The sequence below is a fragment of the Citrus sinensis genome, chromosome 8, assembly GCF_022201045.2.
Source record: "Citrus sinensis cultivar Valencia sweet orange chromosome 8, DVS_A1.0, whole genome shotgun sequence".
Classification (NCBI taxonomy): domain Eukaryota; kingdom Viridiplantae; phylum Streptophyta; class Magnoliopsida; order Sapindales; family Rutaceae; genus Citrus; species Citrus sinensis.
The window spans coordinates 2,132,604-2,150,124 of record NC_068563.1 but is presented as its reverse complement, the minus strand read 5'-3'; the positions used below and the strand labels follow the sequence as shown (position 1 = coordinate 2,150,124).

General features: G+C 32.4%; 2 protein-coding genes across 2 annotated transcripts; one reads left to right on the top strand and one right to left on the bottom strand.

Moving 5' to 3' along the window:
- The first annotated feature begins 6,770 nt into the window (after positions 1-6,770).
- LOC102626338 (transcription factor bHLH84) lies at positions 6,771-8,372 on the top strand. Its single transcript, XM_052432078.1, has 4 exons — positions 6,771-7,528; positions 7,615-7,917; positions 8,021-8,152; positions 8,268-8,372. The coding sequence occupies exons 1-4, from the start codon at positions 6,929-6,931 to the stop codon at positions 8,370-8,372; spliced, it is 1,140 nt and encodes a 379-aa protein (XP_052288038.1). The 5' UTR covers positions 6,771-6,928.
- Positions 8,373-10,082: 1,710 nt separating this feature from the next.
- Positions 10,083-15,804, bottom strand: LOC102607976 (vacuolar-sorting receptor 3). The gene is made up of 12 exons (XM_006486858.4): positions 15,277-15,804; positions 13,804-14,496; positions 13,607-13,695; positions 13,448-13,517; positions 13,292-13,375; positions 12,960-13,036; positions 12,771-12,852; positions 11,870-11,952; positions 11,699-11,765; positions 11,105-11,233; positions 10,892-11,001; positions 10,083-10,562 (listed from the first exon to the last, which is right to left on the bottom strand). The coding sequence occupies exons 1-12, from the start codon at positions 15,587-15,589 to the stop codon at positions 10,464-10,466; spliced, it is 1,896 nt and encodes a 631-aa protein (XP_006486921.2). The 5' UTR covers positions 15,590-15,804; the 3' UTR covers positions 10,083-10,463.
- Positions 15,805-17,521: the final 1,717 nt, after the last annotated feature.

Here is a 17,521-nt window from a genome sequence, read left to right as displayed (position 1 = left end):
CAGTGACTTTAATTTCTGTTTATTTTAAAAATCTAGTGTTGAATGCAGCATAGCTTAGGCTTATCATCCAGAGAGAATAAAACTGAATCTATAAAATTGTTTCTCAATTTATAATTTGTTTATATATATATATATATATATATATATACATATATGTATGTATATTATCAAGCTATATATTTTGGGATTATGCGGCGACACGGAAGTTAATTTTGCATTTGAATTCTTCTTCTCTAACTATTCAAAAGATTTTAAGGGCATTTAGTGCTTCCGCTTTGATCAAAATATTAATCAATATTTTTCCTATTAAGTGATCACCGAGTGTTTATATGCTAGACTGTTTTGCGCGTTTAGCTGTTCTTTTTTATATTAACTGAATTTATTTTCGTGAAAAAGAAATGCAACTCATTTGATTTGATGGGTCGTAAAATTGGATTGAAGCCAAAAATAATTGAAAAAAAAAAAAAGAGAATACATAGAACTAGCTATATTAATGTGTTCACGGCTATATAGCATTATAGTTTTTGTTGTTTTCGTGGTCATTTACTAGAGGTCCCCGTCGAGATTTGAACTTGTCAACATATGTGATCCAGTGAGCACTTGATCAATATACAAATGTATACTGTTGCCTTCACTTATATATCTAAAAAAAATTATCTAATAATAATAATAATAATTAAATAAAAAAAATAAAACTTTAAAAGGAAACAATATAATGGGAATGGGGTGTGAGTTTAATAAATCCTTGGTTATTTTAGTTGGCAAAAAACTAAAACAACATATAAGTAAGAATTGAAATAATTTTTATTCTGTTATTGAGATCCTATTAAGTGGCGGATTTAGAAAAATAATTTACTGGGGGTTAGATTACATGATAGTAAAATTTTAAAATTAAAACCTTGAATGTATAAAATATTTGTTAATACATTTATAATTGTTCTTGATGTATTTTTAAGAATAGAAAAATGTTTGTGGTGATGACGTATAATTATTTTTAATTATAGCGTAGGCTTTTATAATTTTAAAAGTTAAAGTTTAAATTTTGTAAGTTTATAAAATTTATAGGGTCAATTTTAATAGATTTAATGGGTGCTAATTAGAAATCTTAAATAATTTTCCTTATTTTTAAAAATTGTTTTTTTTTTTAGCTAGTGAGGGCTGCAGTTCCCACTGGTCACATACTACATCCGCCCCTGATCTTATTTGATATTAAGATACTGTAATTATAAAATAGAAGTTAACATTGTATAATAAATATGAATTTTAAGCAATAATTTTGATAAAACCAATAAAGATATTATAATTTTTTTTATCATACAAGTGGTAAATTAAATTAGCTTAGCTTACAAATTAAATCAATTACTATTTATCAAACAATTTAAATACTCTGGGATTTAAGGTACCATTGTCTATTTTCAAAACTAAACGGGGTTTAAGTTGTGCATGCCCTCGTTTAACTTTCTCCAAATATTAATTATTAGCCACTTCAATCAGATTTTCCTTCCAAATTTTCATTTTTGACATATACTTTCATCGAGTAATTACACAAAGCTAGAACATGTCTTTAACATCTTAGAAAAGAAAAAAAGTATAATTGTTGGGAAAATCCTTGAGATTAATACAATCTTCTAGACTTTAAAGTTTCAATAATGATTAACGACCAATACCATGCTTCTTTCTCAATCTATCGAGAACCCTAACTCCAAGATTCAGCCCATAATTCATACATATAAAATAAACGGAGATATTAAAAATTTATCAGAACTTTTTATGATAAAAATAATTTCTAACAGGGACTCGTGTCATTATCCCTTATTATTGAGTCTAAGACTCTAAGTTGCATCTTCAGTTCATCAACTAAAATTGTGTCATGTCAACGCATGCAGCGAATGTATATATATATATATACACACACATACACGGAGTTTATTGGTTATTGAGGGCTATAAATATATATATACAAAGGAGAGGTCTTTCTCTCTTGGTGGGTGTGAGAACTTTTACTTTCGATTAATTAAGAGTAGTTTATTGTTTTCACGAGGAGGGCATGTGTTCTAATTATGTAACTAGCAAAAGTTCCAATTCAAAGAGTCAAAGAAATTCGTTTTAAGACTTCAAAAAAATAAAATAAAATAAAACCAAGAACTGAAATTCGATAGACTTATTGAAAGCTTAAGCCAATTATCGTAAAGAGACATGCTGAAGGAAGTTCTTAATTAATTTAAGCACTGTCAACCTTTTTATTATGTTTATCTTTGATAAATAATTTTCTATTTTAATGAAGTAGCTAGTTTAACTAGTTTTCTTGTTATTCCATGTAGGTTTCTCATATGTTATAATATTTATTTGTGCCCTTGACCTATGTAGCTGTTTTATTCTTCCACTCATGGATGGATAATAAGATGTTGTTGAGTAATAATATATTTATAAAGTTGGGATATAAAATTTATATCTCAAATGAAATATTATCAATTAATGAACGTCTTGTGTTACTCTAACAATAATATTTAAAACTTATCACGTGAAAAATGGACTATAACTTTAACGATAAAAGTTAGTAAACAGATTAAAATACAATAGTACTTCAACAATGAACTAGAAAATTGAAGAAAAAAATTGAAAGAATTTTTACATACTTAGAGAAAATCAAAACTTGAGGCATTGGCTTTACTATTATGTTAAAAAAACTACTTGATCCAAAAACTTAACCTAATTGACAAGAACCCAACATTAATATTTAAACAAGTCTTTAACATCATTATTCATATTAAAATCGTGACTTACTCTCCGTCAATTGTCAATCTTCACATATCATAAACAGTCTCATGTGATCAAATTAAGACATCAAATCCCACCGATTAAACCTCCCATGCAAGCACCACCACATTCCATCTACCTAGCCACAAGATTCACATGTGCCCGAATGCAAGAAGTTTCAATAAGTTTTTAATGCATAGCATTCTTCTTATTTTATTTTTCTCTTTGGAAGTTAGAATCACTACTCATTATTTTTTAGTTCTTATCTTTCAGAGATTGATTTGATTCCCAGGGATAGTGAGAGCTCATTAATTGTATATTGCATCAAATCCTCTAAATTCGTGATTAAACAACAAAGCACACATAACTCTTAGCAAATAAAATTGGATTAATCCCCATGATAATTATGAACCATATCCAAACCATGTGGCTCTATATTACTCTAAAATCGTGCTTTATGATGCATAATCAGCAACTCGATCACATTAGCCTCTAATTTATAGGGTTACCCGTTATACAATGTGAGCGTTAACACATATTATGAGCCTAATATATATGTTATGTTATAAGTTTAATGATTCATGTTATAAATTCATAGAAATATGAAAAGTTATAACCCTAAAATAAACATCAAATCTTATAAATTTAGGATTTTGGAATTAAGTGTAATGCTTCATGTTACATGTTTAACGTATCAGGCTATATGTCTAATGTACCAAAATGATGAATATCGCATCTACACCATAGCTATTCCCCAAATTAAACATTTTATAAAATAAAATATAAAAAAAGAATTTCATATCTTAAACAAATGAGGTTGATATATTAAATTCACGATGATACAATTTGTATTAATGTCCTCTCTCGCCATTCTTTAATAGCCAGGGGCTGTGAACCAAGCTGCCAGCTCTATCCATAACAGATTTTTTTTTTTTTTTTGCCTTTTCTTCAAATAAAAATTTATGGGTCGCGCTGGCGGCCGGCGTGAATCGAGAAATGTAATTAATCTCATGTGTGAAGAATAAAATCAGATTTTATGATGAGTTTCCAATATTGCTGCAGAGCCAAGATCTTATTCCATTATGCCAAAACCCTAGCTACCTTGTTAATTTTATCAACTTATAAAGCTTTTGTATGTACCAGCCAACAAGAGATCGTGCAAGTGGCCGGCTTCCTGTTAATTTTCCAAAAAATATATACATGAAAGTGTGTGTGTTTGAATATTTATAAAATGTTTAATTTGGAAGCTTCGTTTAGCAAAAATAATTTGTTTAATTAATAATATTACGCGTAGTTGGAGCGTGAAGGTCGCCAGAATCTTTGGTGGGTTTTTGGGGATGTGGCCATTGGAGGATAGATGGTTCTTAAATTTTTCATTTTTGGAGAACTATTTCATTTAATTGGATTGATTTTGTGTGAGAGACTTTAAGTTTAGGCTAAATTACAGGATAACCTTTTTGGGTTTTGTAATTAGCACTTGTTTTTTTAGTTTTTTTTTTTGTTTAAATCACCCGATTTCCGATGACCGCATTGGACCCCGACTAATTCGGATTCGGGGTGTAGTCACAGTTAAGGCTCTTTACCCCTCCCAAATAGTTTTTTTAGTTTAATTACATGTTACACAGCTCGTGATGAGGCTTTATCACTAAATTAAGAATTAATTACTTGGGTATAAGCAATGGGTGGTAATAAGAGTGAAATAGACTTTCTTTACTTTCATGGTTTTGACTCCCTAACATTAATTATAGTAATATATTATGGTTGAAATGTAAGTGAAAAGAGTAATGGAAGCCAAGCAAAATTTTGATTCACACTGCTTTGCTAGGTTTCATTTGAAAAAGAAAGCCAAGAAAAATTAATGAGTTCATATGAATTCAGTTTTAAAACAATCTTATTATACTGTAATGGGTGTTTTGTTTTCATTTTTCATACTCATTTCCCCAGAATTAACAATCCCAACTTTAGTGCGAAATGGGAAGTAAACCCAATCTAAAAACTATATAATTATAAGAGATTTTATCATTTAAACTAATCGAGATGCACTAAAATCAATAATCATTACATTAATTATATTTGATTTTATTTTATTTTAATTAAATCTAATATTAAAATTTGAATCAATCGAAGTTTTAGATAAAGTGTGAGTGTATATATATATACATAACCGATGTCTTGAATGGAGTTAAAAATTTACGTTCAAATAGTTATCGTATTAAGTAAGAAGTCTATTTTTATACGTCAAAACAATTTTAAAATTAATTAAAAAGGTTATCCATATTTTATTTTAGTGGTAAAAGTAATTTGATACTGTTGGATTTTGTTAAATTAAAGTTAAAATCTTATGAAAAATAATTGGACCTAGCTAGTTATTAGAGATGAGTTTGTATCTTATTTATAACATTGTAAATTATTCCAACATGTGTGGGAGATAATAGGATGTTGAATGTGGTTTTATATTAGTTAATAAGAAGTATAATAAGAAAATATAGAGTATAGATATGAATTTAGAGATAGATATGGTAGATAGGTAGATATAGTTAATATATGGGTTGATAGATTGATATGGAATATATGTAAAGTGGTAGATATTATTATTATTTTTGTTTATGTTAACTAAATTTAGTAAATGATTGGAGTTGTCTTAATGAATTTACAATGATTTGGGGATTTGAAATCGAAAGGGAAGCAAGCTCTGATCTCTCTTCCTCTTCTTTTGTAAGCAACCTTAAAAAATTGGATTTTGTTTATTTTGAGCAACTTCAATAATTTCTATCTAATTATTTTATAACAAGCACCCAACCATTATCATGTTTAAAAAAACCATTAACCATCAAGTGGCTTTTAAATCTTAATAAATCAACTATAACCAAATGCATCTTGATTTTTCTTTTATAAATTAATATTATTAGATCTGTGTCAAATGTTTTACCAGTTTAAGTATTTAACATTCACTTAATTACTACGCTTGAAGTTAAAACATATTCTTTAAGCAAAATTTGATGAAAAATGATCATATATATATATATATATATATGGAATTAAAAATGAGTCCCTCAAATATATAATTTTCACACAAATTTATTGCTTCAATGGACTTCTAACTATTGCCATTAATGCAACTCATTTGCTCATACATCTATGATTCTCTAACCATTTTACATAAATCCAAAAGATAATTGTATGCCACTTTCGTACGTCTATAGAGTGATCAAAGTTTTATCTTTTCGACACCCTTTATAAAATAAGTATCTTAACATATATCCTTAAGACACATTTAACATAGAATTAATGTATTCTAATTAACCAGAATATGCACCCTAATAGAAGTTCAAAGTATGTATTGGAGGTTTTACAATTGGAACACAGTCCAATGAATCTATCTTGTTTGATCATTAAACAAAATATATGAATCAAAATGTTCAAATTTTGATCAGATTCAGTTTCTAGCTAAAAAGTTGGAAGAACACTTGTTAGGTGTCAATGAGAAGAGGAGACAAATATCCAGAAAACAGATGGCACTGTCTGATTCTATATGAGTTTTGAGAATTTCTCATACTCATCTCCACGATCTGGCAGTCCTTTTATTAACATCACTTTCATTTTCCATGCTGTTTTTACATAATTAATCATTTTATTTCGTGTTCATCATATTAATTAATTAAAATAAAACCCCCCCACGTTCTCTTGATTGCCAGGTGTCATTCTCTATTTCCCAGTACCAAATAATTGACTTCATTTGATTTTGATCCTAACTAATCTCAGGTTAAGTCAGATTTTCAGTTGTGAAATGAAACTTAAATTTTAAAAAAAAACTAAAACCATTCTTTTGTTTTTGTCACTTGGTAATGTTTAAGGCCACGTAAAATGATGCATGTCATTTAATTTTATTTTAGTGCATGATTGTGTGAGCTTGGTCTATTCCTGATGAGTTGTACTTGGCCCCATTACGGAATTTGAAAACCTTTTGCATACGAATAATTGATTAATATCATATGAGATATTGTTTCACAATATTAAGTCAATGCTTTTTGCGACATTCTTCTAAGCTGTTGGGTATAAATATGTCCCTTAATCTTGTTTCCCATTCAAGCATTAATTGAATTACAATTGAGCTTCTTATTAGCTTCCTTGAACGTTTAAAAAAGAAAAAAAAAATACAAACTAGAAATTAATGGAGGGAGCAATTGCAGAGGGAGAGTGGAGCTCTTTAAGTGGAATGTGCACCACCGATCAAGAAGCTGATTTCATGGCTCAATTGCTTGGAAACTGCCCAGTCTCCGCCGAGCTTGAGGGCAGCTCAAGCTTTGGAAATTCATCATCACCAACATTTTGGCCTAGCCATGGTGCTAATGATTATGGTTCATACTATTCTTTAGATATAGGTGCTTATAGTGGAGGTGGTGGCAGTAGCATTTTTTACCCCTATTCATCAAGCCAAGAAAGCATTTATTTGAGTGACTCACATCAAATCTTGGGCAATAACAACATTAATGATAACAATATCAATAGCTCCATTTCCATGGATTTTTGCATGGGGGATGCAAATTGTAACACTAGCTCATACCTTATTGATAATCAAGGTGAGGATGAGTGTTTGAATAATCAAGAGAATAATAACATTAGTGATGGAAACAAACCCGAACTTGGCTTTCCTATTAAGGCTTTGGACACGAAAAATGAATCTGAGATGCAAGCTACAGAACCGGCGGTTGAAGAGAAACTCAACAACCCATCAGAATGTTCTAAGAAAAGATCAAGAAATGCAACTGACGTAAGTCCATTATTCAAGATCCATTCTTATATTTTTGCTTGGTTACTTTGTATGGCTTGTTCTGATTTTGTTTCAACAATATGCAGGTTCAAAAGAACAACAAGAGGAATCTGAAGTCAAAGAAGAATCAAAAGCGTGCTGTCTCAGCAATCAGCAATACTGAGGAGGATAATGATGCCAATAATAATGAAAATGAAAACAATAAGAGTATTATTGGTGCTAATAGGCCGCAGCTATCAAGCAGCTGCTGCTCGGAAGATGAGTCGAATGCATCTCAGGATCAAATTGGAGGAGAGGATTCATCAAAAGGGAAGGTAGCTCTCAATCTCAGTGGCAAAACTAGAGCCAGCAGGGGCTCAGCAACTGATCCTCAAAGCCTCTATGCAAGGGTAATTATCTATGACGAAAAAAATAATCCGAATTCGCATTTTTGCAGCTTATTGAATAGAATGCTGATGAACTTATGTTTCCTGATTCACATCTATGTTGCAGAAAAGAAGAGAGAGGATCAACGAGAGGCTGAGGATTTTACAGAACCTGGTACCAAATGGAACAAAAGTTGATATTAGCACAATGCTTGAAGAAGCAGTCCAATATGTGAAGTTCCTACAGCTCCAAATTAAGGTAATTAAAGAGAGAATCAATTACCAATCCTTTCAACAAATTTTTTATTTTTTTTGAAATTTAAAGAAAATGTATTAATTAGTGATCTAATTCTGTTGATTTTGTTATTTTGCAGCTCCTGAGCTCTGATGATTTATGGATGTATGCTCCCATTGCTTATAATGGAATGAACATTGGACTTGATCATTTGAAGCTTGCTGCTGCATCAAAATTATCTTAGAAGATCATTAAGAAAACGGCATTGGGTTTAATTATTTTGTACAAGTAATTTATGAAACTCCTCTTTTCAAAAAAATTTAAGAAGAGCATTTTATGAAAAATATACTGTTACATGTTCATTTCTCGTCTTACGTGTTCATTCGATACATACATAGCATCTAAAAAATTTTTTTAGTTCCCAAAAATTTGAAAGGGACAATTCGGATAAGTAATTAACTAATTAGCCTTGCTTTGGTTTTGATAAAAAACTGAAACTATACTTTGGAAATTAATATAATAACAAAAGAAAAATGATATATCCCCACGTAAACCCAACGTCAACCCCGAAAATGGCCAGTTTACACTCTCACTTTTGTGTCGTTTTGGTGCTTGACTCAACAAATACAAAACGCAATAAACTGGTGCCGTTTCACCAATGTTCAGCCATATATCATTGCTCTAAAACCAAGTCTTAAATCACCAATGGTAGAGCCATAAACAGTTTTATCAATATAATATTTGTCTGAGATCAAGAAATTGCTTAAAGTTATGAAACCGATAAATTCTTAGTATCAATCAAGTATCTGAAATCCTTTGGATTAAGATGAAAATTTCTGCCCATTAATGAATAATGAAAAGGACGACAGAAATGACAGTTTGTGCTACCGTTTCATGCGTCATTCTCTCTCTTCCTTATGGCCACTTAGCATGTTTCAATGTTGATGTGAGTGCTGGTGCTTGTGGATAATGGCTGCCTTTTTAATTTAATTTTATTTTTTGCATTCTTTTTTAAATATTATTTTAATAATTCTTGCCAGCCACAAGGAAGAAAGCGAAGGACGCATGAAGCGGTAGCTCATGTTACGTTTTTGTCGTCCTTCTTTCCTTCTTTTAACCGTTTAGCATTTTACTAGAGAAAATGTATGATTGGTGCTGACTGCTACAACTAATTGCAAAAGAAAGATGTAATTAAGTTGCAATCACTATTTATTACTAATCGAACAAATTGTCTTTTATTGTATACTTATGTTTACTTCTTTCGATTTCGTTATTCTTCTTGCAAGCTTTAAGCTATCGATCGGATCATTAAGATTCTATTATCATAATAACATAAGTCGTTGAGAGTATCCCGAAGGGATTGAGATCCTTTTCTAATCTGATCACTCCTGATCTTTTATAAATATTGTGCCACTTGTGTTTTAATATTAATGAATGAATAAAATTTAACTACTTTTTCTTTCATTTATTAACCACTATTCATATTAATAACATTTACTTAGATAAATATCAGATCAGAAAAAGATCCCGATCCATCTCGAAAACCCACGAAAACATGAAAACCAAAATCATTTGGAAAAGGATTCTCATTTGATGAGTAATAAATAAGAACCTTTTAACTAGAAGTGAACATCTATCAAGCGAGCACCAGGAAGTCGGAACTTCTGTGCGTTTAACTGTCAGCACAATAGCTACCCAGTCTCAGCAATTACTTGGAAGTTTCTGTTGTTTGGCAGCTGTGTTTGTACCCGCAAGCTTCAATTTCGAATAAACGCTATTCATATGAAATCCAATACAACTGAAATAGGGAATACAGCATTTTTTTTCCCTGAAATAATACTAATAATAACACATAGATAGCAGATTGAATGGTCATTAACATACCCTTAAAATCCATGAAAAAATATCAATAATAATTAATTAGCTAATTATAACATTCCAGCTCAAATAACTCTGGGATAAAAATGTGAAATATCTTCAACTTAAAAACTAAGTACAGTCGAGACAAAATGTTCAGCCGGTCCAAACAGGAATAAATGAATATATAGGTTATAAAAATTACGGGTGATATGAGAAGGGATGGGAACGAAAAACTCTTATAACGTTACAGCCTAATCCCTCTCATTGCTTGCCCCAAATGCAATAATTCCTATTTCAACTCTTCAGCATGTTACAATCCTAATAAACAACAGGACAATTTCTAATCAAAGCTTTTATTGTCCAACGTATATATTACAGGGACGTAAGATCCATGCTTGAAATCTTAGACTGGAAAAAAGAAGGGCTCCAGTCTGTATCAATCGAAATCGTTACAAAGATTGATGATTTTCCTTGATCATGCACGTTCATCGTTGACGTGATTTGGAACTTCAGATTGACTGTCCAGAGGCATATATTGTGCCATAATGGCTCTGATCTCAGAATCCATGTAAGACTGCAAAAGCGACACAGCAGAAGAAAGGAAAATCAGCAACCTGATTAGAGTAATGAAGTAGACATCATAATTTTCTTATGATAATCAACATAGCTGATATAATTTTCATTAGAGGAACCACATGATATACAACATAGTTGGCTTCCGATTTTGGGCAGTTGGGTATTCTTAACCACAGCTTAAAACCAAAACACATACGTCCCCAAGTCCAAGATAGGGATAAAATATAACAGCAGAGCCAAGATTTCGATGGCTTTGAAAACCGAGGTGGGCAAAATAGAAAAATGTTGCTCTAGGGAAAAGAAAAACAAGCAAGTAGTGATTCTTACCCTTAATCTATATTTATAAACAAGATATGCACCGCCACCAGCCATGGCCAAGCCGATCAAGATGACCCAAACAGCAGCCCATGCAGATCTAACTTCTGTAGCAGTCTTACCTGCCATTTAACAAGTGGCTGAGCTCAACACAAGAACCAGAGAAGGCATTTTCAAAAGCATACATAATTTGAATGACAACAGAGCACGGGTTTCTGAACTCACTTATGCAGGTATCATGGTCCCTGATATACAAAAGATCTCCACTACAAGTGCATTCATAGCTTCCCCAGGTGTTTTTGCAGCTACACTCAGAGCATTGACAGGCTTTCCTCTCTTTGCATTCATCAATATCTGTATTCACACACACACGCGTGCGTGAACGAATGAGTTTAAATATCAATTCAGCAGTAGTTATTTTTTCAACACGCCTAACTGATATGAAAAACTATTCACATTAAATCAATTCCCAATAAATATTTCAAGATGATGATAAATCTAAGATCCTAAAAGCAGAAATTTCTGTTTTGCCTCAAAGTTGACTATGTAGGCTTGTACATAGTCATTTTGAAAATATGGCCCAGAATTTCCAAATGTTAAGGCTCCTAACATTTCGGGACTACATGTTAGTTTCAATGTCATAATGACAGAGAATCACCCCCTCCGACTCGCATGCAAATAGCTAGACCTAAGAATCTTTCATGGCAGACCTTCATGTTGCTACTTAATCAAATAAATTGTAAAGGGACACTGAAGTTCCATTGTCTGTATATTGTCAAAGTTGTCATAAAATATGATAATAATGTGAGTATTTCTCACCTACACAGCTTTTGACACCATCGCCTTTAAACCCTGGAGGGCATTGGCATTTTCCATTCTCAGAATCCTGTTCAAAGCACACAGAGGATTAACCCAACTTCTTGTGGAGAGTGTGCATATGTGCATGGGAGGTTTAGGAGAACAAAATAATTTGTAAGAGAGGTCACTAACCAAACAGGCAGAGTAGGTGTGCCCATCCTTGGATTCATGCCAACAACCTCCATTATTGATCTTGCATTTCCCAGGTCCACTCACTGAAAGAAAAAGGGAAATTTTTAAGCATAATACACAACCATAAAGTGTCCAAAATTACAATTCCAGAAACTCAATTGAAGATAATGCACCAGAGCTGCTTTTCGGTGTGCAAATACAAATGACCATAGGCATTAATTCTCAAGAAAAATAGCTAAACGCTACATACATGCCAATGGTTCACAACCACCGGCCAGAATAAAGCAACTTAAATGCTAAAACTTATCATTCTTACTGTTATGCAAGATAACCTATTTGCTTCAGGATTTTCATTATTTTAACTGAAAAAACCCTTGCTTCATCCTAGCCCTGTCCTGATCAATGTCAGGGATCAGGATTAGATTCAACAAGTTCCAGCCCTGTCCCTATCACACACTGCCCAAGAGAATCCCCTTATGGCTCCAGTACTTGTCCTAAATGATTATCCACAGTAAATGATTGTGGAACAATTCATGGAGTTTAAACCCCTTCCCCCCCCCCCCCTCCTCCTTTTCTCTCTCTCTCCCGAACAAGGAATGAACATCTTCCCAAGTCCATTTTCAATAGGGATGACAAAATAAGTTTTCTTTCTAAGATTCATTTATTTATTTCGTAATAGCTATCAACTAAAATTCTAAACATGGCAAAATGTAAATAAACAGAAAAAATTACATAACGGGCATATGTCATTTAACACCAATTCCCTAAATTTACTAAGCCAAAAATCATAATTTCAGAAAATGTAAGTAAAAGAATCATTCTCAGGCTAAACACCATCTGATTAACATCTATCTTGTCAATAGATTATGTACGAATGTAGCTGCAACTCAATAAATCTCACCTTCACAATGGCTATAGCCATCTCCTTTGAACTGCACGCCATCAACTAGGGGGCATTCACATACCCTCCCACGGAATGTATCCTGTAAAGAACATAAACAACTTGAGCCCCCAGCCAAATGGAAAGAATAAATCTAAGTAGAATGAAACATTACTAGAACCTCATAAACCAATATATTTTAGTTCATACCTTGCAGGCTGTGACGTTGGCTGTTTTATCTTGCCAGCAACCCCCGTTATTATCCAAGCACTCATTTGTCTCTACATCTGCCACACAAGAGATACCCATTGAAGAACTCATTGAAATAAATATGTTTCCAAGAGTCAAACCCTACCCAAAGAAGTTCCAACTCCCACCAAAGAGAGTCCTCAACATGATCTAACCTTTTCATTCTAAGATTCAAGATATCATACCTGAGTTTAGCAGCTTTTTATACTTCTACTGGTTTACCAAACACCTCTCCTCAACCCAACTAGTTAATATTTCTGTTAAATAGTACCAAACTAAAAGGAAAAACTTACCACCACTCAAACAAACAGCAGGCTCAGTTGTTTCCTCAAAACCAGAACATATGGCCTTCAAGACAGCACCTTTCTCCAACTTTCCTGCAAGCACGTATTTTAGGAAGGAAAAGACATCCAAATCTTTATCTAAGAAACATAAAATCACTTACAGACCTCGATATTGATGATTGTTGACAACAAGGGTTGGCAATATAGTAACATCTCCCCTTGATCCTTTCCCAACCTATGAAAAGTGTCAAATGAAAGTATGTCATAAACTATCAAAATGTGATAAAATTTATTAAACTTAAGTGCACCACGAGAGACAATTACTTGGGCATCTTGCTCTTCTTTGAGAACAGGATTGTCAGCATCCGCATCGGGGTCTCCCATGCACTTCTCAATCTTTTTAGCATCAAGCCCTGTACAGACATCATATGAACATCTAATGATCATTCATCATAAATGAAAAGCATCCTCTCAATGGCCGCTGAACTAAGAATCATAAGACAAAATGGAAACTTATTTACCAAGCGATTTGATGACAGCAGCAGCACATTCCTTGTTGTATTTTTTATCTTTCATGGGACATCTGATCTGAAAATCTGTTACATAGTCCCACCAAACCCAAGGCTTTTTGGATTCCTTTGCAACTTTAAACACACACAGCTGCCTTAAGTTTTCGAGTACAACATCTTTTCCTTCATAGCCTGAGCTAAAGTCTTGCTCCGGATCAGGAGCGCAGTATCTTCCATGGTTGATGCACTGAGACTTGCACTGCCTGCTTAAGGTGAACGTCATAGGACAGTACCAAGTTATATAATGGGGGGTGAACTGAGTGTAGCCACCTTTCTCAAGTATCTGTGCTGGACCCCTAAATTCCTTCACAAATGCCATCAACATGTCACATTTAACCCCACATTCGTCATTGCTGTTGGTCCATAACTCATACTCCACGCGATCATCAGGGTGTGGAACAGCTTCTCTCCAATCAAGATTCACATTGACCATTTCCCCACCACTGAGTGCTTTCTTTAATGTTTCACCAAAACTTTTATCAATAAGTGCAGATGGTATAGTTATATTTTCAATGTATTTTGCTGACGAAATATCCTCTTCAGGTGTGTCCATTGTTATTAATGCTTCCTCAATGTCATCTGCAACAAGCACTGCAGAAGCACCAGCCTTTTGGGCATTCCAGACCTTCAAGGCAAAGAAGCAATCTGGAAAGCAACACATAAAATAGTGATCTAGTAAAGGAACTATGTCCCAAGATAATAGAAAAACTTAATACCACAAGTCAGTTTTAATGCAAGCAATCCTTCATTTCCCTTTTTTTGTCTTTTAATTGCAAACCATAAATGAAAATTGATTACAAGACAAACAAGCAGCTAATTTCGCAGTATTGAACAGACAGTTTCGAGACTAACAAGACAAACAAGCAGTTGGGTTCAAATTAATACCAAAAATAACCAATTTGACCTCAAAGCATCACAAGATATGTAATAAAATAGTACCACCGTGGTACTTTCCCCTTTAAGATCTAAATCAATATACCAAAAACAAACCAACTAAACCTCAAACCTCACACAACAATCAAATGTGTCAAATATTACTTGAACAATAACAATGCTATCACCAAAGTAAACCTTGAATCTCCCAAATAACCAAAATTAATTATACGAATACCTCACCAAATGCCTAAACCAGCAAAAAGCAACCAAACTGACCTATGATTAATGAAAGTACCTTCTCAAACCTAAGAAAAGTACCAAAATCAAGATAAAACAAATCAATTTAATCCAAATAATCAACAAAGTACCTCCCAGAACAACCGACACCAAAAAATCATCAAACTACACTAAAATATCCAAAGGGTATCTTCTCAATCAACCAAAAAGCAAGCTAAACAATCAGTTTAATCCAAATGATGAAAAGGATGCCTCTCAAATCAAACTAACAATCAAATTAAACAAAAAAAAAAAAATTCAAGTGGGTCGCACCTCCACGATCGACCAAAACGAAATTGGGCAAAGCTCCAGGCTTGGCCTTAAACGAAATCCCGAAGTCACCAAATTCTCTGCAGCCCTTTCGATTCTCCTTAGGATACGTCACAGCTCCCGCCATGCTTCCCCCATATTGCGGAATCCCAAAGTTGCCAATCGCACTGTCGTGAGACCCTTTAATCTTCTCCGGTGACGTCACCATCAAGCTGTTTTTCTCGACGACAAATCTCGACACCGAAGTATGAACATTTAAGGACAAAATCAGAAACCCCAGAAAGAGCTTCAAAGTTATTGAGCCGTGTGACTCCATTTTTGTCAAAAAAACAATGACAAAGATTTGGTGGGGATTTGGGATTTTTGGATCAAATGATTAGAACATGTAAGTGGGTAAGTTTCAGTTTCAGCTTCAGTTGGGGAAAATGAGGGAAGTAGAACCTAAATCTAATCAAGTGGGGTTTTTGTTAGAACAAAATAAAAAGTCCGATGAAGCTGTTTGCTTTTCTAATTTTCTCAGTTAATATTAACGATCAAGGGGCGTGAAACGTGCGTGGCGTGAGAAGAATCAACGTCCATAATCCCCTGTCAGCAGTGAGATAACTTAATCTAATGGTCAATCCGTCACTGTATGATATTTTATTACAGCATTTATTACTGAATTGTTAATTCATGTGTTATTAAATGATTTAGAGTTTTAACATCTTGGTCCCTACATTTGTATGTTTTCTCGCATAAGGATCTTATGAAATGACATGACCAAATTTCCCCGACTCCACTTGATTTTAATCAACAATCTTGTAAAGGCGACAATGCGGCTAGACATTTCATGTCATACTATGATTTATTAATATCAAAAAATTAATTCAACACAATTGCTAATTGTATCGTAATCATGTCACCTATTTAACATATAGTAAATTCTCAATAAACTAATAGTTTTATGATCATATAAAATATATTAATTTAATGAATATTAGTACATTGATAAATTAATCATTATTATTTTATCGATAAGTTCATTGATTATTAATTTATAAAGATAATATCACGTACATAATACAAATTTTTATAAAGTATAGAGGTGGTATAATTAGATAATGTAGCGATTTCATAAAGCTATATGGTATGATTTGAATTTGATATTGATTGAGCGTCTTAGTTATTTGATAATCTTTTGGTTGGATTGTATAGGTAGATCATGATTACATAGTAACGCGTTAAAAAAGACTTTTAGAGATAATATATTAAGTCGATATCACTCTTATTTCTCTTAACATAACACATAAAATACAACATTGGCTCTCATTTGAAAGGTGTAAGGAAAGTAATAATTATCGATGAAATATGTAAGGTATTACGCAGTACAACAAAGAAAATTATAGACATATCATATGTATTTAATTTTAAATTAGTCAATTATCAATTTATATATTGACTAGGTCATATAGAATGACAATATTTTTTTAAAGAACTTATTATCTAATAAATTAACTGAATTATTAATTTACCACATTAGCCCTAAGTCGTGACCGACAAAAACTATTATTTAATCGAGATTACCAATTTATCGAGTATTAATTTTAAGAGGTTCTGATGTACTTTTAATAAATTTTCTAAAATATTTATAATACTATACTACTCAATTGTAATTAATTGAGATAAAAAATATAATTAAATACTTTTGAATTATATTAAATATAGCACTGTAATATTGGGTAACAAACAAGCTAACATGAATGATTTAATATAACAAATCAATGTTCATAAATTGATAAGTGTATTGAAATCTTCAATCTCAACTTGATACGATTAATAAACAAGTAATACAAATCGGATAACTCTATTATAATCTTATTTCAATTCAAACTTAATAATGCTACAAATGCTGGCCCGTACAATTTTTTAGTATCTAAGTCAACACTAAAATACTTTAGCGGTTGTGGTAGTTGATAGTTATTAGTGAAGGACCTATATGATAATATATATGGGGGTAACCTACGTTTTTAGAACAAAATGTAAAATATTATGGATCTCCATGATATTAACCCTTAAATAAATCTTGGAAGAGTAAAATATTGTTGGAGTGCCAAAATTATCCATTAAATATTACAAGTTTTTGTATATTTCCCTTTTTGCTTTTTGAATGCATTAAATAATAATAAATATTATGGTGAGGACAGTTGGGCACAGTGGCAACGTAGGTAGTAGAACGTAGAATTGTAGAAATGTACACTTTCTGGAAAAT